The sequence below is a fragment of the Oryctolagus cuniculus genome, chromosome 5, assembly GCF_964237555.1.
Source record: "Oryctolagus cuniculus chromosome 5, mOryCun1.1, whole genome shotgun sequence".
Taxonomy (NCBI): domain Eukaryota; kingdom Metazoa; phylum Chordata; class Mammalia; order Lagomorpha; family Leporidae; genus Oryctolagus; species Oryctolagus cuniculus.
The window spans coordinates 152,873,886-152,901,880 of NC_091436.1; the positions used below are offsets into that span (position 1 = coordinate 152,873,886).

At 44.1% G+C, this 27,995-nt stretch overlaps 1 protein-coding gene across 9 annotated transcripts in view; it reads left to right on the forward strand.

The window, feature by feature from the left end:
* CARMIL1 (capping protein regulator and myosin 1 linker 1) overlaps positions 1 to 27,995 on the forward strand; it is a 317,796-nt gene that overhangs the window by 216,421 nt on the left and 73,380 nt on the right. For all 9 annotated transcript variants that reach the window (XM_051855017.2, XM_051855018.2, XM_051855021.2 and 6 more), the window contains 7 exons: positions 3,614 to 3,695; positions 4,448 to 4,547; positions 4,650 to 4,704; positions 9,104 to 9,276; positions 10,841 to 10,909; positions 13,495 to 13,588; positions 22,964 to 23,062. In XM_051855017.2, the coding sequence (XP_051710977.2) occupies positions 3,614 to 3,695; positions 4,448 to 4,547; positions 4,650 to 4,704; positions 9,104 to 9,276; positions 10,841 to 10,909; positions 13,495 to 13,588; positions 22,964 to 23,062 (672 nt within the window). The remainder of the gene's footprint in view (positions 1 to 3,613; positions 3,696 to 4,447; positions 4,548 to 4,649; positions 4,705 to 9,103; positions 9,277 to 10,840; positions 10,910 to 13,494; positions 13,589 to 22,963; positions 23,063 to 27,995) is intronic.

The window sequence follows — 27,995 nt, forward strand, 5'->3', positions numbered from 1 at the left end:
ATCTCAAAGAGTGGGTAAATGCTATAACTGAATTCTCCAGGCTCAGTCTCCTTTCCAGGGAAAGAAAAGCATCTGATACCTCAGAGAAGAAGCAAAGCCTAATTATAGCTGAGGATTAGTTGCAAGTGTGGATGGGGCCGTTAGTTCTTTTAAGGAGAAGTTGTTGTATGGTTCATTACGTAATTCATTGAAATCGATGATGAGTAGATTGAAGAATGCTAGGGATTGACATTTGTCATGAGCAGGACGTTGTAGCAGGTGGATAGGAACCTTCCAGGCAGTTCCGTTCAGGGGCTTTGAGGCAAGCATCCTGTAACTCTTACCTGTGTCTTTCCCATCAGACTGGGCACGGCATGCAGAACTGCAGGTGTTTTACATGTAGGATGCATATGATGCAGCGTGATGCACGCAGCTGTTTGCACCTTGGAAATGACTTTGTAGATGTCTTCCTTCGAGAGATTGAATTGCCATTTGACCTCAAACCCTGAGAATAACTGGATATTTTGAACTGGATATTGTCTAATCATTTTTCTGTCCTTACAGAAAAAAACCTATACTATTTGGTTTTATGTGTGAAAATTTCTCAGGTTACAAGTTATTTTTTTTAAAAAAACTAAAATTAGAACCCCTTATGGAAGGAAAGTAGGTAATTTGGGGGAACATAACTGCACTGGAATTATCAGCAGCATCTGAAATGGTTGAGAGGATACTACTCTCTTGAAAGAAACATGATTTTATTTATAACATTTCAAAGTGTTCAATGCTTCGGTCCCATTTACTTCTCTTTGGTCTTGCTTTCTTTTAAATAATGCTAGTGTGTGGGATCCAAATGAGGGTAATTTAAAAACCAGTTTTACATGCACACATGCAGATAGAGCCTCTAATTATGCAAATTCATTTAAAAGGATTTTCATTTACAGTAATAGAAAAGTTTTTACTATTTTGGGAAAGCTATAGCTTTTTGAGAATTTTAGGCATCTATTAAGCTATGAATTGAGTTGAGTGTTATTGCTAACAGAAGAACATTCTTCAGTTTTTTATTTTTGTTCTGGGAGCTAATTTGAGTAATAAATGCCTTTCTTGACTCTTTGCTTTTTTTTGTATTGTATATTACTTGAGCTTTCAGATTCTTCTCTGTTTCTGTTCTATTTACTGCTGATAATGTGTTCTGTTTTTTCTTTCTCCTTGGGCTTTCCTTAGCTTGGCCATTGTGTAAGTACTTTAGAAATCAATAAATTAGGATATACTGATATACTTGATTTACTTAAGCACTAAAAAATGTTTTTTTTTGTGTTTATGCTACAAGTATTATTAATAAAGAGTATTTATAAAATGAACAGGAAGGAACATATAAATGTTACATGTATTTTCCATTTCCACAAATAGAATATTTTAACTGTATGATACAGTGGTAGAAGATAGAAATTTTCTTGTGAAAATTTTATTTCTCAACAAAGAAATCACTGTCACTAAATATGAAATTGTAAACACTTATGAACTTATGTTTAACTTCTCAAAAGCATCCTCTGTTTTTCATGCTCTGAAAGCCAAATTGTTTCTTTGAAGTGTGTGCTTCAGTGAGTTCTCCCTTTAACTTTGACGTTGCCACTTAGACATTGACTTTCTCAATAAGCTGTGATTGGAATAATGTTCCTCAAAACTGTCATGGGTTTTTTTTTTTTTTTTTTGGTCTTTTGTTTTTGTTATTGTCGATTTGATCTTTAAATTTCCAAGCTATCATAAACTGATACTTTTATGCAATATAATAAGAATGAATTGTTAGAAAAATTTAGAAAGACCTAAAACATTTAAGCCTTTAGTTTGTAGTGATGCAACTGAGGTTTCTGAATGTGAGTGTTTGTGCACAATGTCTGTGGTTAATCGCCTGGGAGCAGTAATGTAGTGTTTGAAGGCTGGCAGCAGTCTGGGACCATGCGCTGAGTAGAAGGGTGCTGATGGAGGCTCAGAGGTGGCACTGATGAGGTGGGCTGGGTGGGGCATTTTGGTAAAGCCGAACATTCCCAAGAGAACACCAAGTGCAGTCTGCCTTCTGTATACTGGGGTTCCCTGTATACAGAACCTGTATACAGAGCCCTGTATACATAACCCAGACATGGGTTGTGTCTGCACCGGACATACACAGATTTTTCTGTTGTCATTATTCCCTAAAGATGACAACTATTTATGTGGCATTTACATTGTATCAGGTACCTGTAGGTTATTTGCAAATCCTGTGCCATTTGCTATATAAGGGACTTGAGCATCCTTGGATTTTGGTATCCATGGCGGTGTTCTGGAACCAATCCCATGTGGATACTGGGCCACAAACACATTGTGAACTGGGCCAGCGCTCTCACCTGGCAGTAGCTCCAGACTTGAGTTGGAAGCGAGTTTCTCTGAGCAGTCTGCCTCAGTGGGACAATCCCCTGCAGAGTTCAGCTCAGGTGCCACAGCACAGTCTGCTGTCACCTTACAGAGGGGGAATAGCCAAGCTAAAACACACCCTGAGTGAAGGGCGATTTCAGTTATGCGGAATTCTGCCTGTCACACAAAAGCTGGAGAATCGGCGTGCTTTGTTTTGGTTCAAGTCACAGAAGAATATTGCATCTGGAGTAGTGCAATGAGGAGTCTTTAAATTCTTACATCAAAACTTGAACACCTGTAAGACGGCCCCTTGTGTTGCTGTAGGAATGTATTTAAATGTTAGTTTTCCTGCATGAATGCAGGACGGGCCATGTTCCTTGTTTTCCTTTTCCTCACTACATAGTTCCTTAAAGAAGCAGAGGGCCTCAGCCTGGGTCACTTTGCATTGCCACCAGAGGCCTTACAGGAGGCTGAATGGAAAACTCAAAGATGTTATGACCACAGCAGAATGTGCTTTGGCTTCCTAGGACAGAGGAGAAGTATTGGGTTTCCAGGTTGCCTTTCTATTTGAAATGATCAGGAAGTGAGATAGGAATTATTATTGACCCTTAGTTTTGCTAGAAACCAATCCTGGTAATAATATTTGCAGCTCATTGAACACGTAGCTCCTCGGTGGCTCAGAGAGTTCACACAGGTGGTTTTGTGACCGGCTTTGGTGCCAGCACCTGCTCTGTAGCAGTGAGGCCTCCCTCCCTCTCCTGGAGGACGGTTGGGGACGGGGCCTCCCTGCAGTGGCTGATGTGCAAAGTTAAGTCTCAACTATCTCTGTGGTACTTTTGCTGCTACCTGGGGGGAGAGTTTATACCCGAAAGTCAGTAATGATCAAATAAGTCTGCAACTCTCCCATGTCTAAGAGGGATTTGTTAAATTTCCAGAAGCAGAATGAAGCTCTTGTGGGTTGGCGTTCACTGTGTTGCTTGCAATAGGGCTGGTCTGCAGAGTCTGCTCTGTTTCCTTCTCTGATGACTTTAGGGTTTAAGGTTGCATCACATGGCATAGGAAACAGCAACGGGGACTAGTGATTGCTCTTTACCATTGATGCCAGCTTTCTGAAGGTTGATAAGCTTCTACTTTATCCTTGGTGCTAAGCTTATTGTGCGACCCCTTTCTCTCTCTCTGATTTTTAATTTCTTGCTGACACTTCTGGTAGGGTGAAGCTCTTACTTTGTGTTTGCTTGTGTTTCTCTAGCTGAGGTCAGGAGGTGCTCAGGTCTTAGAGGGCTGCATTGCTGAAATCCACAATATCACCAGCTTAGACATCTCTGACAATGGTAAGTCAGAATTCCTGTACTGTTGGGAGTGAATTAGCAAGGGGAAATCATCTAACCTAATCTAGACAATACTTTAAAATATTATTGCATTTCTTGGTTAATAAGACCTGTTAATTTAATGATAGAACTTATTTATAGAGTGAATCCATGCCAAAGTCTTACCAAGTTGATTCCATGGCCAAATATGCAAGGTTTATATATATTTGCATACTCAGTTAAAAAACTTTTAAAAAATACCATTAATACATGGATAAAGATCTAAACTTAAGCTTTTGCATTCTTGAGATAAAAAGATTGCACCCTTGTTTATTTATTCAGAAGCTTGTTTTATTAGCTTCCTTTGTGCTGATTATAGTGGCTTGTTAGTAGGAGCCTGTTCAGTCTGCCTAGACAGGCTTAGCTGTGGTTTCCTACCCGTGAACCGTGTGTTGGAGTCTTCTCTCCCAAAGTGATGGACGCGGATGAGGCTTTTGGCCAGTGTCCATGCCCAATTCCTGCTGACGCTGTTTAGGTACCAATTATACAAGAGATTTAAATAAGTCTTTGTAAAGAATGAGTTTATCCCTGTGAAATAATAGGACATGAAAAGACAGCAAAGAGTTCCTTTGGAAAAAACAGATTAGAATAATGGGGCCCCCGAGTCTGGTGCAGGCAGCCACCCAGTTGCAATCATCGTGGCCTGATTGTGCCTCAGCGGCGGATTCCTGAATACACATGTGTTCTCATGCTTTGCTTCCTCTGATTCTTTCCAGGTCTAGAATCTGACCTATCTACCTTGATAGTGTGGCTCAGTAAAAACAGATCAATACAACACCTGGCCTTAGGCAAAAATTTTAATAATATGAAATCCAAGTAAGAGTTTTGAATTTTTTTAATATGACAATGATGAAAATAACCAGCCTCCTGAAAGCTTTTGATTTGATTCCACTGTCCACATCTTTAAAATCTCTTTAGAAATCTGACACCTGTATTGGACAACTTAGTACAGATGATTCAAGATGAAGAATCAGTGAGTATTATTTTCAACACTTTTGACTAAAATCTTTGTTGGTTGCATTGTTATTGATTATTTCTACTGGACTAATGGTGAAATGCTTTCAGATAACTGTCATCTTTTATTGGAAGAAATATTTTTTGTTTAAATAAAATTGTAGAATGTGTTTTAAAATTTGCTTATTCAACTTGTTGCCAATGAAAGAAAGACTGTAAGTACTAGGTTAAAAGAAGTATAAATTTAATAATGGCTTGTCTTTGATATTTGCTTTACTGTTTCCTACTTAAGCTAATGAACTAATGCAAACCCATGGGTTTTTATGAACCAGTTGACTCTCTGACCTTATATAATGCCAGAAAATACCCTATTGCTAATGAGAATTTTATTTATTAACTACAAGAGACTGAGGAAGTTGCTGGGCATCTTAAATTGCTTCTTGAGTTGTAGTAATTCTCGTGTTTTCATCCCCTTTAGCTGCTCCTGACCAAGACTTAGTTCAGGGTAAAGAAGTTCAATTTCAAGTGATGTCTTGTTTGCTCCCCCTTAACATGTGTCAGCAGGAAGCAAGCAGGTTGTAGGGACAAAGTGAGAGGCGCTGTGCCATGACTCCGTTTCCTTTCGCGCTGGTGATCGCCACTTGTATTTCACTGATGCCCTGGAAGGTTTTGTTCTTTTCTTCTCCAAGTCCTATGTGGTCACCACACGCAGTTTTTATGGTTTCTAAAATCCAAATCAGTTTAGTCCTCCCATGAAAAGTCACCCGATTCTTGTTTTGTTGCAGCTACTTGCATAAGTCATCGAGGTGGTTTGTTAGACTAGTTGTGTGAAGGATGTCGTATTTTGAAACAAATGTCATTTTCCCTTCTGAATTCACTCCAGAAAACAGTAGCAAATTCATTCACTGCCACAAGCTAACTTCTCTGAGAAAGCAAAGGGACCAAGGGCAGGAGATGCAGATTCTTCCTCACTGCCCTTGCCAACCCTGTCGGGGGCACCGGGCCTGGGAGGCAGCAGAAAATTCTGCTCCGTTGCCCTCTCTGTGTGTGAACATAATTTCTGACAGGTGTGCTAAAAATGAGACTCGTTACTGTAATGAGTGCAGGCACATCTCTGGTCCTCATTTGCTAATAAACCCATATTTGTTAGTCTTATGCTGGGTTTTTGAAATGAGAAGAATGATTAAAATGTAATTTACCCTTCTCGGAATCTGTGCTGTTTGTTTTACATTCTTAATTGGACTTTGTGTCACTCGGGTTTATTTGGGCTCTATTTTTCCAGTATTGGCCCACTTTTTAAAGATGGGGGAGCTAGTGTTACACAATCTTACTTAATATTCATCCCAGCCTATTTGTTCCTTAGCATATGATTTAGGAAAATTTGTATTTTACAAATAGAATAATTGTTAGTTACATATTTTCTAATTTCATAAAAATTTTCAAGCTGTTTCTTTAATTTTGAGAAATCTCTTAAAGATGATCTCAGTGCTTAATACATACTTAGAAACATTTGGAGGTGATCAACTTTGCCGTGTAAATGTGAATTTTATCACCTAATAAGTTTGAATAGTGCATCACTAGTCATGGTGTACAATGAAAAGCTTTCCATGTTCATGTCATTGAAGTAAGCCACTTTGGAGAAAGCAGTTATCTTCTGTTTTTTCCCCTACTTCTGTCTCAGTAATGTGCAAAACAAATTTAAAATGATTAGGAGTTGAGTCCCATGATTATAAAGCTTCCACCAATAACTGGCATAATTGGACTTACTTTTTCTTTTAACATAAGAGTTTTGAGTACATCGAAGTCATCCCTTTTCATGTTCGGACCTTGCTTTTGTAGAGCTTGTTCTTTGGCATTTTACGGGATGTTTTACTCAGCGTCGCCCATTGCACGTGCAGGTGGCAAACCTCGACACTCGTGGCCTCCTGTGTCACCTGCTGTAGACAGCAGTTTTCAGCCAGTTGCACCCAGAGTTCTGAACCCATGACGGAAGGTGGCAGGGAATCTTGTTCTGAAGTATTATGCACAAATCTGTGTTGTAACCAGGAGAACGGAATGTGTCTCTCCCAGGAGTGTCTGTAGCCCGGAGACAGATTCTCAGATTAAGTATGTTCAGCTATGAAAAGAAACAGTAAGACTTCAAATAGCAACATTAAATGGGAGTGCAGTAAATCAGGAAGGGATGACCTTATAAATATGCATGCAGTTCAAGCTCTTCTGTTCACGTTAATGACTCTGCCTATTATTTTTAAGTGTTAACTGGGGTGTTTTAGAATTTGAATGTCTTACAGGAATTGGTGTTCACTAGCTTGGAGAGCTGGCTGTTCTCCAGTATCTGGAAGAAATCGCAATATATCATTTTCATAGTAGTTGAACAGAGATTGTTTAAATGATGAAAGATATGATTATAGCTTTTGGTGGAAGCAAGGTTGCATTTGGTTTTGTCTGAAACACTGTTTCCGAGTCTGAAGCGGTTTCAGTTGGTTGGTCCACTTAGCTGAATGTAAGTGTTAAGGAAGTTGCAGCAACCTCAGTAAATAAAATAGATGCAGGCTTTTTATAAAGCTGAGCTCTTAATTGCCTTAGCACTTTGCAGCCCATTTGCCTTTTATAAGTTTGCTCCTGTTTCATAACAATGTTACCTTTTGATTTTACCATAGGTGTATTACTTCTGGAAACCATGGTCAGTTTTGCACGATAAAGATGATGCCTATACGTTCATCCCTCAACATCCACAGGGGATGGGTTCTAGGACTCCCTGCAGACACAGGGAGTTGTTGCCTTGAATTATTTAGGGTCCTATCTCCTACGTCCATGTGGTAGATGCACCTGTTACACATATTGATTTGGGAATCAGTGTTGAGTGCTTGAGCAGACACACACATACCCTAGACTGAGTGTGGGGTCCATCACATGAACCAGCCTGCTCTAGCTTGAGAGCCCTAGTAACACAGGGCCCAAGATGGAGGTTGGTCATAGATAACTCTGGAATTTGCTTCTATCTCCCACCTCCCTGTAATGTCAGAGTTGCTTATAGATCTAGCACAGAGAATTGTTTGGTTTGGCTGGGACCATGTTGGTCACTTGAAGCAACTCAGAAGCTATGTAGGCCTCCCAGGTCTGAGTTCTGACTTTTGGAGTCACGTGTGTTTAGGTGCTGGAGTTCTCCCTCATTCCATTCATTCATTTATGCTCACATCAAGGACTGTAGACTCCAGTATCCACAGGGCTAGAAACATAACACAAGTAAATAAAGTGAGCTGCGTCAAAGTGGGCAGTCCTATTATTATTATTATTTTTTTTTTTTTTTGTCAGATACTCTGTAGGTTAAACAACACCTGCCTCTAGACTGGGTGAATTTCTGTCTCTGGCTTAAACGGGATTCTCCAGACAGCTTAAAGTGAAATAAAAAGATTACACATCTTTTACTTTTTCTTCCCTTTGCTTGTAGGTATCTTCTTATCAGTACTTAAAGGGGTGAAGATCAAAAACTTCTGTAACAAGCTAATCCCTTCACCATTCTGTTTCTCAGATGAGAAATGGAGACTCCAGGATCACCTATGTCCTCATGACTAAGGAGGATGAAGTGAATTAGTGCATGTAAAATACTGAGCTCGTGGTGAAGCGTAGTGATGAGTCTGTTAATGTGCCATGATTCATCTGGGCTTTTTTTATTTTTATTTTTTATTTTTTTTTTTTATTTTTGACAGGCAGAGTGGACAGTGAGAGAGAGAGACAGAGAGAGAGAAAGGTCTTCCTTTGCCGTTGGTTCACCCTCCAATGGCCGCCGCTGCAGCCGGCGCACCGCGCTGATCCGATGGCAGGAGCCAGGAGCCAGGTGCTTCTCCTGGTCTCCCATGGGGTGCAGGGCCCAAGCACCTGGGCCATCCTCCACTGCACTCCCTGGCCACAGCAGAGAGCTGGCCTGGAAGAGGGGCAACCGGGACAGAATCCGGCGCCCCGACCGGGACTAGAACCCGGTGTGCCAGCGCTGCAAGGTGGAGGATTAGCCTATTGAGCCACGGCGCCGGCTCCATCTGGGCTTTTAATCTCTATTAGTATTGTAAAGTTTCGCTGCACCTGGTATAAAAATAAAACGGCTGAAAAGGGAGAGCAAAGCCGCAGTGAAGCCGAGCGGTTTTTGTGTCATTTTCACCCCATCCTATCCTCCACCTACATGCCGTTCCTGGCTTCTCTTTGGAAAGAATCAGTAGCTATTCAGCGTTAAAACCCAAGGTCTCCAAGTTTGACTCCAAAGGTTCATAAGTACAACCTTCAGGTTGCATCCACCCGTGTCTTTAGGTAAAAGTTCTAAAATCAGACTCTGCCGAGACGACGTCCCCCTGATTCTCCAGCAAGTGGAGAGTGCTTGTTGCTCTGGGAACACTGCTGAGGGCTGCGTCTGGTCTGCTCCACAGCCTCTGCAGTCCTTGTCCTTGGCCGACTCGAAACTCAAGACCGAGGTCAGCATTGTCATCAATGCCCTGGGCAGCAACACCTCCCTGACCAAAGTGGACATCAGTGGGAATGCAATGGGAGACATGGGGGCGAAGATGCTGGCGAAAGCCCTGCAGATCAACACCAAGCTCAGGTAGGCAGATCCCGCCCCAGCCCTGGAGAGCTGATGGTCCTGAGGAGGAAGGTGTGGAGGAGATTCTGAACAGCCCGTGTTAGGGAGCGACTGCCCAGGGGCACTTGGCCTTCCCTGAGGCCGGCTGGGAAGAAGAGGCAACAGGTTCAGGTCTTTGGTTGGAATACTGGAGTGTTCTCAGATTGACTCATTGATTCCCTCAAACCCTTGTCTTAAGTATTTCCATTGTGAGGCCCAGCCTTACCCTTGGAAGCTGACCCAGGTGTGAGCTCTCAAGGAGGGCCTTGCCGACAACACTGAATGAGCAGAGTGGACAGTGGGAGGCAGGCGGCCTGCTGTCCTTTGCCATCTTGGATCCCTTAATGAACAGTGTCCAAGCAATACGTCGGTTGTTCAGCCACTTCCTCATTGTGCAAGTGTCATGGAGTGCACTTGGGCAAACGGCTAGGATGTCGTCAGGTGGTGCAGGGTTCCGGGCCGCTGCTGTGTCCCTGGCTCGTTGTTGACTAGATGTCCTTATGGTGGGTTTATATAGGTGCCAGCTCTTCTGTTCAGCAGTGTTCATTCATGCTGTTTCCAGGTGTGGCTTTCCTTAAGGTCACCCCATTGTGGGATCATCCACACTGGTGGAAACCACTTGCTGTGTCTGGATGATGGGTGACTCCTGCCTCTGAAATACACAGATTGTGGAGGTGACGGGATTCTCTTCTCCTCCCCTAGGTGTGGGGGTCAGGAAGTAAATCACCTCCTAGTTAGAGTGACTGAGGTTTTGCCGCAGAGTGAGCAGCGATCCTGGGACAGTTATCAGACCTTGGCAGGAAAGTGAGGGGCTGGCCTTGTGGCACAGTGGGTAAAGCGACCACTTGCAGTGCTGGCATTCCCATATCCGAGCCCCAGCTGGATCCCAGCTGCTCCAGTCCAATTCCCTGAGAGCAGTAGAAGATGGTCTGAGTGCTTGGGCTCCTGCCACTCGCGTGGGAGACCAGGAATGGAGTTCCAGGCTCCTGGCTTTGCCCTGGGCCAGCCTGGGCCATTGTGATCCTTTGGGAGAGTGACCCAGCTTTCCCCCCTCCCTCCCTCCCTCCATCTCTGCCTTCCAAATGAGTGAATGAATAAATATTTTTAAACAGTTCTGAGAGCTCTTCAGAATAGAAAAAGTCTTCAGCCCCTTAAACTGCTTGTGTAGGGTAGGGGACAGTTCAGAGTTTGTAAGCAGCTTCATGATAGGCAGAGTACAAGATTGCTAGTGGGCGAGGATCGGGATGCAGGTGTAGGGGATTTCTGGCGAGTGAAATGAGAGCTCACACAATGGCAAGCTCATGTTCGCTCTCGGTATTAACTGTGGGTTTTCCTCGAGTGGCAAATGTGTTAAAGTGTGTGAAGATTGTAATGGGGGAGAAATGCTCATCGTGGTTCTATCGGAAGCAAAGAGGAGCAGTTATTCTTTGCCCACGTGATGCCGTTGGGCCGAAACCAGGCTGCCTGAGAGAGGTTCGTGTTCAGCGAGGGAGTCCCTTCTCCATTCCTGGGCATCTGATCACGTCTGTGTTTTGGTCTGAAACAGGACTGTCATCTGGGACAAGAACAACATCAGTGCACAAGGCTTTCAAGATATAGCTGTTGCTATGGAAAAGTAAGTATTCAGCAGGACTTTTTCCTGAGAACACACAAAAGCACCATTGATGTCTGTGTTGCCTGTAGGGCAGTTGAGGCCCCAGCAGACTGGGGAGATTTGGGTCCAAGTTCGGTTGGCTGCTCACCAGCCCTGGAAGCCTGGGCTTTCTCCTGGTGTGAGTTTCTTCATGTGTAAATGAGGGCAGAGGTGCCTGGTTTGCAGAAGACACCACGCTGTCCTGATGATCAGATGAGATCAGAGGGGAGGGGCCGCGTGATGATTGTCTCATTTCCTCTCCCTTTGTGGTTGCGCAGTCAGTTCTGATGGGTCTTGCCCTTTTGCCTATGGTGCCAACTCTGAGTCCTTTAATGAGAAGAAAGCTGACGTCCAGAAAAACACAGGGAGGCTGGGAGGCTCATGCTCCATGAGCCCAGGGCTAACTTGTCTCCTTGTTGTAAAAGACTCTTCATTACCTCAGCAGGGAAACCAGCAATTACTATTTATTGTCAAGTTCACTTTCCCAGTAAACCAAATGAGAACATAATATTAGACATGACTGATAATAATATTGGAAATCTGGTTCTTCTGGGGCTTTTCAGTCCTCATAGTGCATTGTAAAGTCAGAGAGGATTGGAGCAGGTTTTTAGCATCATCCATGAAGCCATGAGTTGCAGGTGGGAAATGGGGACCAATAGCTTAGAAGCTGTTTTCCTAGGAGGGAGGGAGGGAAGTGCTGGTTACTTTGTGTTTTCTCAAATTTGCTTCCGTATGTGGGACTCCAAGGGAGAGGCTCTAATCCCAACAGAGTGCTGTGCGCACCACCCTACGCCAGCCGTTAGGAGCCCTCCGTCCAGTCTCCAGCGCTGTCACCAACAGCCTGCAATCCTGATCAAAGCATTTACCTCTCTGGCTAATTCCTTCATGAAGTGAGGGGAATAGGGAAGATGATCTCTAAGCGCCTTCTAATTCTAAATCCCATGGTTCTCCTTTAGCCAGGAGGTTAAAGTTGCCGCCTCCCCCGAATCACAAGGGCTCAGCCTCATCTCCCCTGAAGCCAGGCTGTTGCTAACTACAGGAGGGTAGTTTCTGCCACTGAGCCCCAATGGCTGCCTCCCCCCAGGGCCTGCTGGCTGCAGAACCACCCATGACTCCTCCTTTGTCACCACAGTACCCTTGCGTGGGGTGTGTATCTACATACACTGCATTTGGTGCCAGTACTCAGTTGCCACCCCAGTGTTGTTACAGACTTCCAGCCCAGGCTAGCATTTAAGAGAAGCCCAGAGCACACGCCCCCAACCCCGACATGCCCAGGTTGCCCGTAGCACTGCTGTATCACGTGGAGCTGTGCCCCACAATGCCAACACTTCTGTTTGGTGCAGAACTGTAACATGGTAAAAATTGCACGAGAAAGGAAAATCTTCAAGCCTATAAAAAAGACATTAACTCCTAAATTCATTTGGCTGGCTCCTCTTAAACACAATTTTGCTGAAACAAATCTCAGATAAAATTTTGAGTTATCAAAGCAACAGCCTTTCCTTGGAATGTGTTTTCATGGTTAATTCCCATCTAGATTTCTAATATTATTCAGGTGGCTGTTTTATTAGTATACGTTGTTTAGGAATCTGTTGTTTACTGTTCTAGTAGAAGTTAGCGGAAGTCTTGGTGAGACTCCCACTGTGTGCTGTTCATAGCTTAGGGGCCTGAGCAAGGAGCTGACTGCGTAGTCAGGAGAATGCCCCAGCCGCCACTCCATCTCTCAGTGCTAAGGTGAAGAAATGGAGAGAGGTATCTTATGCAGGAGTGAGAAGACTTCTCCAGTGCCAGGCAGTGTGGGTTGGGAGCAGGGACCGGGTACATGGGAAGTTGTGGCAGGGTTCAGATCTCAAAGGCTGGAGTCCACATTGATGGTTATGTTTTCTTCACATAGAAGTCACTTACGCTTGTGCTCTTGTGCCCAGCTGGCCTAATAGCAACGAGCTGATATGTAGACACAGCATCCCACAGTTGCTGCACTGGGTTTCTGGAGCCTGCTGAACTTGGGTGGATTTTGAGTGTAGACTAAAAGGACCTGCAGTGGCCATCTCTTGTGTTTGATTTCTTTATTAAAAGAGTCCAGAAATGAGCAGAGTATTTTTATGGTTGCTAATGGCTTGGTCTCACAAGCTATTTATTCATTTATTTATTTTATTCTGCTTTATTTCGTTCTGGCTATCACTAGAGTGAACCCAGTGATCACCATTCGAATCTGTTGGATTCAAAAACTCAGGTAGCAAGATGATGCTTTAAAAAAGAAAAAAAACTTTCTCTTGGTCCCTGTTTCCAATCGCAGTACGAAAATTCTGTCCTTGATGTGTTTCAAAATTGAAAGCAAAATTATAAAACCACAAAACTGCATCATCCTTCAAGTTGGGGCACTTGGGTAAGACAGTTTGGATGAATGAAGTTGCACGCATTGTACATGTGATCTAGGAGCTTAAGATTTAGAATTTTCCAAGATACTCTTAACAGCTCTGTTTTTGGATCTTAGGAAAGGGTGTTGAATTCAGGTAGCAGGAAGTTGTGGTTAACTGAGTGTTACTGTGTTGCTGTTTCCCCATCTCTAGGAACTACACACTGAGGTTTATGCCCATCCCCATGTGCGACGCTTCTCAAGCCCTGAAAGCAAACCCTGAAAAGACAGAAGAAGCTCTGCAGAAGGTACTGGCGAACAGTTCACATTGGGATAACAGTAATGACGCTAACAGGAGAACAGAACCTTGGTGCTTTGCAGAGCTTTTTTTTTTAAATCCTTGTGCTCATGACTGGCTTAATGCTGAACAGGCAAGAATCAAATGGGCAAGACCGGGTTTGTGAACTTTACACAGAATAAAGTGATATTCGTGCATGAATTTCCACAGCTAAGCACAGATCACCTCCCCTTGTCCCTTGGAGCGTGTGTGCGAGGGAGGCGTCCTCTGCACAGCCTCCCTCCTCTTCCTACTCAGCAGGTAGAACCTTGCCTGCCCCGTCCCCATCGGTGCCGTAGATCAGGGCGCATCCGTCACCGTCTGTTGGTGTCTCTAAGTCCAGAACTGCTCCCACCTCCTCTCTGGCCAGCTCAGGGGATGATGGGGGCCCAGTGTTGTTTCTGACCTCAGCATCCTCCCCGTGCTGGGGACTTGTCCTCTGGGTCATTCTTTGCTCTCCTTTCTCTTCCTCTTTCAGTTTCCATTTTAGCTCTGCTTAAATATTTCCCATCCAGAGATGTCTTTCCCATCTTTTTTTTTTTTTTTTTTTTTTTTTTTAAGATTTATTTTATTTATTTGAAAGAGTTACAGAGAGAGAGGTCTTCCATCCGCTGGTTCACTCCCCAGATGGCCGCAGCAGCTGGAGCTGCGCCGATCCGAAGCCAGGAGCCAGGAGCTTCTTCCAGGTCTCCCACATGGATGCAGGGGCCCAGGGACTTGGGCCATCTTCCACTGCTATCCCAGGCCATAGCAGAGAGCTGGATTGGAAGTGGAGCAGCTGGGACTAGAACCGGCACCCATATGGGATGCCGGTGCTTCAGGCTGGGGCTTTAACCCGCTGCGCCACAGCACAGGCCCTGCCTTTCCCATCTTTATGGTGTTTTTTTGGGGGGGTGGGATGGGAGGAATCTTTGAAATCTTCTCCACCCCCGTCTGTTCCCTGTCCGCGGTGATACCACTCCCCAGAGCCTGTCTTCTGCTCTCCTGTGTCTTAGCAGATGCCAAGTCTCTAGCGTGAGTATCTCTGTGAGACTTGTGTTCCTTCCTTATGTTCCTGCCGCACATACCTTGTCTTAGGCCTGTCATCCTGCCCCAGAATGATGGCCACACTTGCTGCTTCTTGTCTGTTTTTCATGTTGTAAGAAAAAAAGCCATCAAATTGTGTGGTCAATCTGAGCAGACTAAAATCTTCAGTCCATTCCTTCCCAGAGGCTTCAGAATAAATGAAGCCTAGTTTCTCTCTCTCATGTATTTATTTATTTATTTACTTAATTTATTTGGAAGTCAGAGTTGCAGAGAGAGAGAGAGAGAGAGAATCTTCCATCTACAGGTTCACTCTTCAGATGGCCACATTAGCTGGGTCTGGGCCAGGTTAGAGCCAGGAGCTTCTTCCAGGTCTCCCAAATGGGTGGCAGGGGCCCAAGCACTTGGGCCATCTTCCGCTGCTTTTCCCAGGCCATTAGCAGGGAGCTGGACTGGATGTGGAGCAGCTGGGACAGGAATCGGCACTGGTGTGGGATGTGGGGGTTGAAGGCAGCTGCTTTACCTGCTATATCACAGTTAAAAGCTCTATCAAATTTACCTTTTGTCTCCCTCCCACTTCACCTTTACCAACAATTTCTTGTCATTTTGTCCTACTTCATTGAATTAATTAAAAATCAAAATTCTTGAGGGGCTGGCGTTGTGGCACAGCCGGTTAAGCCACCACCTGCAACACTGCATCCCATATCGGAGCACCTGTTGGAGTCCTGGCTGCTCTGCTCCCATTCCAGCTTCCTGCGACTCCACCTGGGAAGGCAGTGGGTGATGGCTCAGTGCTGGGGCTCTGCCATCCCCGAGGCCTGAATGAAATTCCTGGCTGAGCTCTGACTGTTGCTGCTATTTCAGGAGTAAACCAGCCAATGAAAGAGCGCTCTCTCTCCCCCTCTCCCTCTCTGTCTCCTCCTCTCTCTCACACTGTGCCTTTCAAATAGATAAATAAATCTTACTTTACAAAGTGCAAAGTCTTGCGCCTCAGAAACCCAGCTAGGACCTGGCATGCCGATTGTACCAGCTTTACTGCTGGTTGCAGTCTGAGGACTGCTGTGCTCTGGGCACGGCTCCAGCGTTCCCCACGACTGTGCACGTCCGCTGAGGTTACCCTCAAGCCTCCGCTCCTCCAGAAGATGTCTCTGAGCACCTTTCCTGCTCGAGGTGTGTGGTCTCCAGATTTCCTATGCTTCTGGCGTTGGCCTTGGGATGTCGTTTTAAGTGATCTGCCTCCAGAGTTTTTTTTTTTTTTTTCTAAATGGACTGTGAACTCCTGGGCTCCTGGAAGGCAGAGCCTATGCGTTCATCATCTTTTTTATTCCCCACAGCTAGTACAGTGCCTTGGACACTTCTTGGGCATTTGTTAAATAAGCAGGACTAAGAAGGCAGGTGGCGGCAGGGGGCAGGGGGAGCTCTGAGTGGTAAAGAAACCATCCACGATTTGGATTCAGAAGGTCTGACCTCAAATACTTCTCAGCTATGGAAGTATTCATGAATTACTTGATTTTTTATGGACTTTAAATTTTTAATCTTTACAAATAAGAAAACTGAAGCTTGGCAACAAAAATTGGTTTCACTGGCATGTAGTATATATTTCTTATTGAGTGCCTGGTGCTGTTCTAATTTTGGTTTTAATTAGTTTTATTTATTTGAAATACATGTATGTATTTATTTGAAATAAATACATTTGAAATATATATTTAAATTGAAATAATATATGCTTATGTTTATATATAAATGTATATAAAATATAGATAGAGAGAAAGCATGCATGTGCACAAGCAAGCCAGTAACCTTGAACTCAATCCAGGTTTCCCATGTGGATGCAGAGACCTGAGTAGTAGAACCATTACTTACTATTCCCAGGGTGGGCATTAGCAGGGAGCAGGAATCAGAAGCAGAGGCAAGAGTCAAGCCCCAGGAAGGCAGATACGGCATGTGGACATGCGGCTTAGCTGGCAGTTGAACTGCTGGGACAAGTACCTGCTCCTTGGCACTATGTGAAATGCTCATGTCATCTTTAAAAATAAGCCAGTGAGGGGTGGGTGTTTGGTGCAGAGGTTAAGACACCGTTGTGGATATCTGCAGCCTGGGGAGAAGTACGCAGATTTAAGTCCTGGCTCCCCTTCCCATCCCAGCTTCCTGCTCAGGCACACTGGTGGGCAACCGCTGATGGCTCAAGTGCTCGGATCCCTGCTGCCCACCTGGGAAACCTGGATTGAGTTCTGGGCTCCTGGCTAGGCATGGCCCAGCCCTCGCTTTTGTAGGAAATTGGGAAGTGAACTAGTGGATGGACTACCTCTCTCTCTGTGTCTCTTTCCCTTTTAAATAAATAAAAATAAAAATTAGAAAAACAGGAGCAAATGAGATAGATTGTCTTCCATTTCCACTTTGCAGGCAAGGAAGCTGGAGGGCAGGGAAGCTCAGTGGTGGGCCTGAGAGACTCTGAGGAGCAAACAGAGTGGTGTCTGTGACAAATAAGGCACCAGTGTTAGGGATCTTTGTATTCCTGTGTGGGTGTTACCCAGCTTAGCACAGAGGACAAACTCTAGAGAAACCTGCTTTGTACTTGCAGTTTTTACATCTAAAGAGTTGGAGAGTCGTCATTGCCATAAACAACAAGAAAAAAATGGGTCTGACGCTGTGGCGTGGTAGGCTAAGCCTCCACCTGCAGTGCCATCATCCCATATAGGTGCTGGTTCATGCTCTGGCTGCTCCTCTTCCAACCCAGCTCTCTGCTATGGCCTGGGAAGGCAGTAGAAGATGGCCCAAGTGCTTAGGCCTCTGCACCCTTGTGGGAGACCTGGAAGAAGCTCCTGGCTCTTGGCTTCGGATTGACCCAGCTCTGTAGCCATTTGGAGAGTGAACCAGCAGATGGAAGACCTTTCTCTTGGTCTCTCCCTCTCTGTAACTCTACCTCTCAAATAAATAAATAAAATCTTTTAAAAAGAGAAAAATGCAAACAAATGGAAAAGCGGCCATTTTTCTTCGAAGAGGGGTCACAAGGACAGCTGGTGCCCTGACGACTGGAGACGCAGGCAGATGGAGAGACCCACAGGGAGTGGCAGCAGAGTCACCCATCCCGCCCAGAACCCTGCTGCTCCTGGCTCGTGGCACGCTGGAACTGCAGCTGATGCCTTTCTGGAGGTTCACTGTGGGGGAGCCAAAGAGCCGAGAAAGTTCCCAAGGGTGCATCCCGAGGGAGACCCAGCCCTGCATCGGTTGCCCTTCCAGAGTCCCCAGTGGGTTACTCAGTAAAGATCGCAGAACCCCCCTCCCCCCCCCCCACGCTCCCTCATGCTGCTGGCAGGGGGAGGGCGGGATGAGGGCTCTGAAATACACCCTGAGCAACCTGTTCTCTATGACAAAGACCTGCGTTCTGGGGGAAAATGCTATTCCTGACCTTTTTTTTTTTCTTTTTTTTAAGGATTTATTTATTTGATAGAGTTACAGAGAGAGAGACAGAGACAGAGACAGAGAAAGAGATTTTCCATGTGTTGGTTCACTTCTCAAATGACTGCAATGACCAGCCCGAAGCCAGGAGCCTGGGACTCCATCGAAGTCTCCCACGTGGGTGCAGGGCCCCAAGCATGAGGGCCACTTCCTGCCACTTCCCTGGGTGCATTAGCAGGGAGCCGGATCAGAGGCAGAGCTGCTGACTTGGCCTGGTGCACCTTTTCCAGAGCTTTCTTCTACCTGGGGGAGGTGCGGTTAGACAACCCCCTCTAGGCCTCCTGTCCCACCGAGGGGAGGGGTTAAAAAATGGTACGGCACAGCCCAGGACTCGGGACGACTAAATATTCCCTCAGTGCAAGAGTAAGATTATAGAATGTGTCCCCTTCCCCAGCCTCTCCCCCACGGCACAGACACTAACAAGCACGCTGTAAGACAGACTCCCAAGCCTTCAAACAACAGAGGAGACACAAGCAAGGACACTAGCAGAAATGGAAGCTTCTGGCACATAGAGCTGTCGCACTTCCACACAGCCCAGCTCCCATCCACATTAACACAGAGCCTCACAATGACAGCCTGATGGCCTCACTTCCCTGTTACCAGATACAGCTTATCTGGCTTTCAACAAAAAATTACAAGGCATACTAAATGGCAAGACAAAACACTGTGCATAGAAACAAAAGAAGACTGAGACCTAGACTCAGGCATCGCCCAGATTTTGGGGTATTCGCACAGGAAACAAAAGAACTATGGTTATCATATTAAAGCTGTAATGTAGGAAGGCAGCATACAAAGATGGATGGACAGTGTACGCAGAGAGGTAGAAACTCCAAGGAAAAAGAAAACGCAAATGCTAGAGATACAAATTGTTTTTCAAACAGAAATGTTGAATGCTTTTGATACAGCTCAGGCACGTTTCATCAATAGTAACTTCCTGAACTGAAATGAAAAGAGAAAAAGAGAATGGGGCTAAACATCAACCAAATCCCAGAACTGTAAATGTGACACATGCATGTAATAGGCATGCCAGGGGGAGAAGACAGAGGGGAAGCAACGGAAGAAACATGTGAAATCATAATTTTAACAGATACCAAACCACAGATCCAGAAAACTTGGGGAACACCAAGCAGGGTCAGCAATGCCTCCCCCAGCATCTGTGTGTAGGCATATCGTATTCAAACCACAGGAACCCACAGCAGAGGGAAAATCTTAAAGAACTCAGAGAGGGAGGTATCTCCTGCCGTATTGAGAAGCAAGTGTAGGAGTTACATCATACTTCTCACTGGAGACGACGTAATTAAGAAGGTGGTGGAGTAAAATGCTCTAAGTGTAGACCGAAAAAACTCAGCAACCTCAAATCCCCTATCTAGTGAAAACTGCAGAATAATAGAGACTTCCTGGCCAGCGCCGCGGCTCACTAGGCTAATCCTCCACCTTGCGGCGCCGGCACACCAGGTTCTAGTCCTGGTCGGGGCCGGATTCTGTCCCAGTTGTTCCTCTTCCAGGCCAGCTCTCTGCTGTGGCCCGGGAGTGCAGTGGAGGATGGCCCAAGTCCTTGGGCCCTGCACCCGCATGGGAGACCAGGAGAAGAACCTGGCTCCTGGCTTCGGATCAGCGCAGTGTGCCGGCCGCAGCGGCCATTGGAGGGTGAACCAACAGTAAAGGAAGACCTTTCTCTCTGTCTGTCTCTCACTGTCCACTCTGCCTGTCCAAAAAAAAAAAAAACCAGACTTCCTAAGAGGAGCAAAAGCAGTGGGAATGTGTTGACTGTAGATCGGTGTTGCAAGAAATGTTAGAAGCAGCTCTTCAGAGACAAGGAAGATGATGTAAGTCATTAACTCAGATCTCCGTAAAGAGAAGGAGAGTATCAGAGAGGGGATGAATGAGATAAAATGAAATCCCATTTGTCTTATTGTGACTTGATCTGAGTGATGACTGTTTCTTCACAGTAATAACAACAGCAGCATCTGGCATGGTTATAGTACATGGACAAGCGAAAGCAGTGCCAGCAAGTTGACTAGGGCTGGGTGGGGGAATCGGCAATAAAATTGGTCCACTCTATCTGTGGCCTCCACACCCGTGGGTCCAACCCACTGGTGATTGAAAATACTCTAGGGGGAGAAAGTTCCAAAAAAAACAAAAGTTGGAATTAACACACCAAATACTAAGCTGAATGCATGTGAGTGAAGTGATGTGTAGACATTGTATTAGGAATTGTAAGTAATCTAGGGATGATTTAAAGTGTACAGGAAGATACACATAGGTTATAGGAAAACACTATACTATTTTATCTAGCAGACTTAAACCTCTGTGGATTTTGGTATCTACAGGAATCCTAGAACCAATTCCCTGCAGATATTTAAGGAAAACTATGTTGTTATAAGACTTCTCATGAAATGTTATCACGTTATTTGAAAGTGGACTTGGACTAGCTGGATCTGTATGTTGCAAATAATAGGACTGCCACTAAAATTTAAAAAAAAATATAATAGAAGAACAATGCAGTCATATAAAATGCTTAATTAGTGAGGTGGGTGTGGTGGCACAGTTGCTTGCATCCCATTTTGAATGCTTGGGTGTGAGGCCTTGTCTGCGTCTGACCCAGCTGCAAGGCAGCAGATGGTGAATCCAGTACCTGAGTCCCTGCCAGCCACATGAGAGACCCAGGGGGATTCTTGGCTTCTGGCCTTGGCCTGACCCAGCCCCTGCAGGTGCAGGCATCTGGAGAGTGAAGCAGTGGCTGGAAGATATTAAGATGTTCCTCTTTCTTCCTTGCTCTCTTGCTCTCTCGCTTTCTAGCTCTCTCACTCTCTCACTCTCTCACTCAGCTTTTCTAATACATAAGTAACATTAAAAAAAAAATGCGTTGGAGGGCTAAGTTGTAGCTTTGTGAGCTAAGCTGCTGCCTATGATGCTGGCATTTATATGGGTACCAATTCAAGTCCCGGCTGCTCCACTTCTGAGTCAGCTCCCTGCTAATGCACCTAGGAATGCAGTGGAAGATGGCCTTGGGCCCTCCCACCCATGTGGGAGACTCAGGTGGAGTTCCAGGCACCTGGCTTTGGCAGTCCAGTCCCAGCACTTATGACTGTTGAGGGAGTGAACCAGTGGATGGAAGGTTCTCTCCCTCTCCCCCTCTCCCCCTCTCCCCCTCTCTCCCTCTCTCCCTCTCCCCCTCCCCCTCTCCCCCTCTCCCCCTCTCTCCCTTTCTCCCTCTCTCCCTCTCTCCCTCTCTCTCTCACCTCTCACTCTGTCTTTCCATCTCTCCCTCTCTCTCTGTAACTCTGCATTTCAAATAAATAAAATTGCTTCTCGGCCTTTTGGCTAAGATTGAGTGCAAATAAATAAAATAAATATTTAAAAAAGAAAAACTATTACCCTTCCTTCCTGTTGAACTGGTTTCTGGAAAGAAAAGTTGAATACTGTATTTCTAAACCACTTCCTGGATGAGTCCATGAATTACCAATGGTCTTCCTGGAAACCTGTGGGCAGCCGTGGGTGCAGCACACGTGTGTGGGATGAACCTCTCAGACTGGGTCCTGGCCTGCTCCTAGCGAGAAGCAGAAGACAAACAGCAAAGCAGAAGAACCCGAAGCTGGGTGGTCATGTGTGCTTTCACATTTCAGAATCTTTCTTGCAAAGCGTCTTGGGCTGATGGTAATGTCACCTTGGAAAGAAATGACTTCTTGGGAAGCAGCAGAGAGAGTTAATGTGATACAATGTCAAGGCATTAATGTGTCATTTGCATGACATTTCATTTCAGGGATCTTTGCATTTTTATAAATTTCTCATTTATGTTTAGTAGAAAGGCACATTTTATTCCACTCAATAGTTTCCAGGGATGATTCTAATTATAGTCGCTATTTTAATTGTTCCTGATTTCTATTCAGTAGTCATCATTTCAGCATATGAAAAATGAAAATGAAAATGTAGCAATACTAAGGACGTCACAGTTTTTAGAAACTCTTAGCCAGGGAAGCTGCGAGTCAGATGATTATGTGGTATTCTTAAACAATGAAACACAAATAAATAGCTAAATATCATAAATATAAATATATATGTATATAGTAAATATATATAAGTGTATGTAAATATATTTAGTAAATATAAATATAAATAGTAACAATAAATAGCTGATACATTTATCTACTTCAAAACATCCTTTAAAAGAACTGTCCATTATTCCCAATAGTTAATCCTGCATTTTTATTTAACATATACCCATTGCATATTGTTCTCCTCAGTGCTTAATTTCAATCTGGTTACCATGTGTGCATTTGAGTTTTCACAGAAGATTTGTGTAAAAATACAGATTAAACAAATTTAAGATGTCTCATTTTCTGTGGAAACCCTTTTTCTTACTGTAATTTTACTGAAATCGATGCTGTTTTGTGACCGTTTCTTTGAGTTGTAGCAGCCTGTATCCTTTGAATGGTGTGGCTACTTCCTGTCTCTCTCATTTCTCCGTAAAATAAAGAATATCCTGAGTACTGTGGATCCTATGGTATTAGGGATATTTATTTCACTGCCGATTTGTTTGGGAGTTGAACATTTATGAGAGGAGAGTTGAAATTTGTGCTAGAAATCACTAGGTGAGTCTCAAAGCCCACAGTCAATTAAAGCTGCCTTTTTTTTTTTTTTGGTCAAGCACAGAGTCACATAAAAATTACCCCAGTTACCTGAATGAAATCCCGGTGATAGCAGCCTTCCCTGTCCCGTGTGTATTATGGGGTCAACCAAGGCACTGGCAGGGTGTGCATCCTAGGCCTTTGGTCTTAATCGCTGCAGCTGTCAGCTCACTCACAACGTTGCTCTCTGCTGAGTCAGAATGTGTTCTTGAGACATGTGTGTGCTTGATTTCCAGATAGAAAATTATCTGCTACGGAACCACGAGACGAGAAAATACCTTCAGGAGCAGGCCTACCGCCTACAGCAGGGCATTGTCACCAGCACCACCCAGCAGGTAAGGGGGCACCTGCTACCCGCTCCTCCTCCTCGCTCCTAGAATCATGCCCAGTGGGATGGTGAGCAGCTTCTGCAAATGGGCTTGAATGGAAGTAGAGTTTGGGGAAATTGAGGCTAGTTCTAATGCTGAATAAGCGTTTTAACTGGTGATGATCTTGTGCCCTTGAAAGTTGCCAGTAGTGTATTTTGGATTCAAATACCAGTCTTAGCAACTCTTAATTAGGATGACAAAATGTGAGGGTGATCAGATTTTGGAGAGATTTTTGTCCTTTTTTCCCTCTTCCTTCACATTTCTGTGAGTGGGATACAAATTCCCAGATTTCTTCTGAATAGTTGAGAGTTTGTTGAATATTAATTAACACCTAAGAAGTGCCAAAGAGAAGCCAGGGGCCTTTTCTTCTACTTCATTCCTCTTCTCTCTACCCAGCTTTAGGGAGGGAACAAACAACTAGAATGATAATAAAATAATAATGGAATATTTTCCTCCAGAAAATTTAACAAAAGCCAAGTTTCATAAGATATTTGAGAAAAACAAATAGCTTGTCAGAGAAAGAGCAAGATAAATGAATGACAGAATTTAAATAATTCAGAGTATAGCATAGGAATTTTAAAATCTTTTAATTGGGAAGTTCAGTGGGACTTGAGAAAAGATTATGTCCATAAAAATAAGAGAAGGTTGCTATGCAAAGGAGTAATCAAAGAACTGCAAATGATGTTGGTAGTTAAAACTGTAGCATCCATAATGCATAATTAAATAAATGATAGGACAGAAACTTAACTGTTTATATGGAAGAAGAAATGGAGAAATTGTTTATAATGTGCAGTAAAAGGACAAAGAGATGAAAAATACAAAAGCAAACCAAATTGGTAAGTTGATTAAAAATAACCAGTGGCCTTCTAACGGGAGATTCAAGATTAAAAATGAGAAATAGTAGGGGCCAGAAAAATAACAGAAAACCATTTCACATGAATTTTGAGTTTGATGTTGCCTGCTGAAATTCATCAGAACAAACAGGTAAAAGACCTACTCCAACACATGTGGGATTTACAAAAAGTTCATGGAAAATGCATATTATAAAAAGCTATGTGTGGATTTCATTTTTTTTTTTTTTTTTTTTTTTGCACTTCCACATGAAATCTGAGAACTGCCTAGGACAAAGGAAAAATGCTTAACGAGTTTCAGAGATAATAACCAAGTTATTTACAAGGGAAAGAGAGGAGCCAGAGTTGTGGCACAGTGGGCTACGCCGCCCCCCCCCCCCCCCCCCCCCGCGACCTTGGCATCCCAGCTCCTGCCTATCCCACTTCCCGTTCACACCCTTGCTACTGCATCTGGGAAAGCAGCAGAAGACAATCCAAGGGCCTGGGCTCCTGCTGCCCACGTGCAAAACCTGGATTGAGTTATGGGCTCCTGTTTTGGCCATGGAGGCCATTTGGGGAGTGATCTCTCACCCACTCTGTCTTTCCTCTCCCTCTCTTCATCCCATTCCCTCCATGACTCTGCTTTTCAAATAAGTAAATAAGTAAAGAAATAAGGGGAGAAATAGTCAAATCTTAAAATCCATCCGCATTACTAGAAGTGATCAGGGTAATGTTACCAAGTTTCAGAGGAAAATTTATTTTGGACCCAGAATTCTATACCTAGCCATTTTATCAATCAAATGTGAAAACAAACTAAAAATACTTTCAGACATGGATTCAGAACGTTTACCCTACGTTCCTCCTATGAGAAAAGTCGCTTGAGGAAATTCTCCACTCTAACTAAAACAAGAAAGTATGTAATGGGAGGCATAAAGGAAAACAGTGGAGCAGAAATGGAATTGTGGAAATTACAACGGCATAAAAAAAGTTTTAAACAATTGCTACTTGGGACAGTCTGCTTTAAGCTGCAGGGTTGAAAGTAGTTTTTGTCTTTCTCCATGGGTTCCCTAGTCATAGTTTTGCAGCTACATTTTAGAGGGTTTAAAATCTTAATATGAACTTTGACAAGAAGGGGAAGTGTAATTATTATTACCTACGAGAATGGAAATGTTGATGCTGTAAAAGTAATGAAACCAAAATTAGGAGTTGAAGAGTTGGAGAGTTGGATAGTACCAGAAATATGCTAAGTTATTTGTATTTCACGTAATCAACTGCTGTTTTCCATATATAATAAATTAAAAAAATAGAAGCCTACCATTTAAATGCAAAATGAAAACCATCAGAAGAATAGGAAAGTGTTTCCATATGTACATTGAGAGGAAATGATTGGTAGATTTTTTTTTCCTTTTACTCTCTTTTATATAGTGTGAACTATTTTCTTAGCTTATACAGGTGTGTCATTTTAATTGTTTATTCCTTTTCATGAAAGAAAGGTAATCAAAATAAAAACATTGTGTACTGGGAGTGGGTGTTTAGCCTAGCAGTTGGGTGCCTTTGTCCCACATCAGAGTGCCTGGGTTGGCATCGGAGCTCCTGCTCTTGTTTCTAGCTTCCTGCCACTGCAGACCCTTGGAGGCAGCAGTGCTAACCCAAGTAGGGTTCCTGCCTCCATGTGAGAGACCTGTATTACATTCCTAAGTCTCAGACTCCACTCATCCCCGCCCTACCTATTGTTAGCATTTGGGGATTAAGCCAGTGAATGGCAGCTCTCTAACTTTCCTGTCTTTGTCTCTCAAATAAAAAAATGTTTTCAAATATTCTGTCCAATAAGAAAATAACATAACTGCATAGATATGCATAGAGATTTATGAGAGGGTGGTCATCAAAATGTTAATTATGGTTATCTCAGGTGGTGAGTATTGGTTCAATGTTGCACAGTCAACATAATAAATAAGAAAAAGTTAAGCACTATGTGTCAAGTAAGAAGCAGTTATAAATGTTAATGACATAGCAGGTCCTTTGAGAAAGAAAACATTATTTTGACCATAGTGCCTTGAAAATGTAATTATCTCCTTGCAAGGGACTAAAATTAGCCTAGTACTTTATGGCTTCCTGTGATGTCCTGGTTTTAGTGTTTAACATTAAAGGCAGTGAGTATGCTCAAAGCTTAAATTGAACTTTTGCATTATGTTCCTTTATGAGCTGCTGTAATGCTGGCTTCTTTTTAAACACAATATTTTGACACTTTTTTCTTCATGGGGGAAGTTGTGTTCTGAAAAAAAAATTGCTGCAGCAATCCTAAAAGAATGGTTTCTCAGCTGTACACGGGAGGGGTTTGCAGCTGTTTAATTCTGCACAGGTGGCTTCCTTCCGAATTATTTGAGTCATAATGCAGTAGGTATACTGCCACCTTTGCACTTTGGGAATTTCTTAGGATTTCATGATTAGTTTTTTCAGTCACTTTCAGGAAGATTTACCTTGACGTTGTCAGAACTCTGCACGCAGAGAGAATGGACCATCTCGCGACTTGTGTCCCTACCAACCCGTCAGCCGCTGGCATCCGCAGGTCACACCGAGGGGTTGAGGCCTGCTTAAGGAAACCCTGAAGTCTCATACTTGTTCTTGGATTTCATGGATTTGTTTTTGTCTATTGATTGGGAAAAGATGTGTGTAAGATTCAACCTTGCACCTCTGGTTTGGTCCCTTGTTTTGTTTGTTTGTTTTGCCTCATCAACCACTTAATCAGGACTCAGTGGAGTTTTTCTGTAAGAAGCCATGTAGTGACTGCTCCAGCCTGTTGCAGCTGCTCAGCTCTGCCCCGGCGGCGTGAGAGCAGGCAGGGATGAGGGATGAGGAGCGGATGTGGAGTGGCTGCTTCGCTGAGACTTTGCTTACAGAGTGGGCCCGGAAGCACCTGTCTGCTTTGCTCTTTAGTTTTCACGACCTGGAGAGGGGCAGAGAGAGTTTGTCTGCGTAGAGCTGTTCGCTCAGTGTGTGCTTTTGCTTCCTTGCACGTGTGCAGTTGTCCACTTGAGGTCATTCATGGCTTCTGTTTGTAGCCCTTTAGTGTAGCTGTGTCGCAGTCGCCCCTGAAATGGCGCCCTCAAGTGGTCTCCTCACTCCTGGTCTGCTGATGAAAGGAGCCAGTGTAGTATGATTAGCAGCACGGGTTTCCAATCAGTTGACCAAGGTTTAAATTTTTTAAAATTTCATTTCATTTTATTTGATGGCAGACAGCTGTCCAATAGGGTTCTCTTGAGTTAGATAAAGAAATATGCAAGCGGGAAGATGAAATTGTCCATGAATAAGTAATTTTTTGGAATTAAGAACACTAGCAACAAGTTGTGAACAACCAAAGATGGCATTTATTGCCGACAGTCCCAAGTCCTACACATGGATTCAGCATCCCAGGGTGTTTGAAAAAGCCCGAGTCGCCAGCAGCCAGTTTAATGGGAGTGAGGTATGTGCCGTGCTCACCCAGTTTGATTTATGGTGCACTGGTGGGAGTGCTTTCTACAGCGAGCAGGGTGGTGGGTGTGTTCATCCCTGTGCTTCCAAGGTTACACTTCCTGTGTCTGCTGTTCGGAGATGGACATACACTGGGAAAGAGAATTCAGGGGAGAAATGACCTGGGGAAAAAGTGACATGGACTGTGGAACCACGTTATTATAGGAACTGTGAAAGGAAATGGCACGTTAAGCCCGAAGAAAAGACGACTAGGGAAGACATGATGGCTATGTTCAAGTATGTGCAAGATCATCACATGGAAGAGAGCATGCAACTGTTCGGGCTGTTCTCAGGGGAAGATGTGAGACCTTAGGCAGGATACAGGTCCAAGAATAACAGAATGTGATGCCTTGGGAGGAAGTGAGCTTCCCAAACTAAGGCAGTCAACCGCTTTCCTGTGTTGCTTTAGAAAAGTTGGACTTGGGGGGGGGGTTCAGGTGAAGGGGGCGGTGCCCTAAGGAGCCCTGGGTACAGTGTCCCACCACGAGCCTTCTGCTGCGACAGTACAGATGACTTAGGATTTTATGATTAGTTTTTTCAGTCACTTTCAGGAAGATTTACCT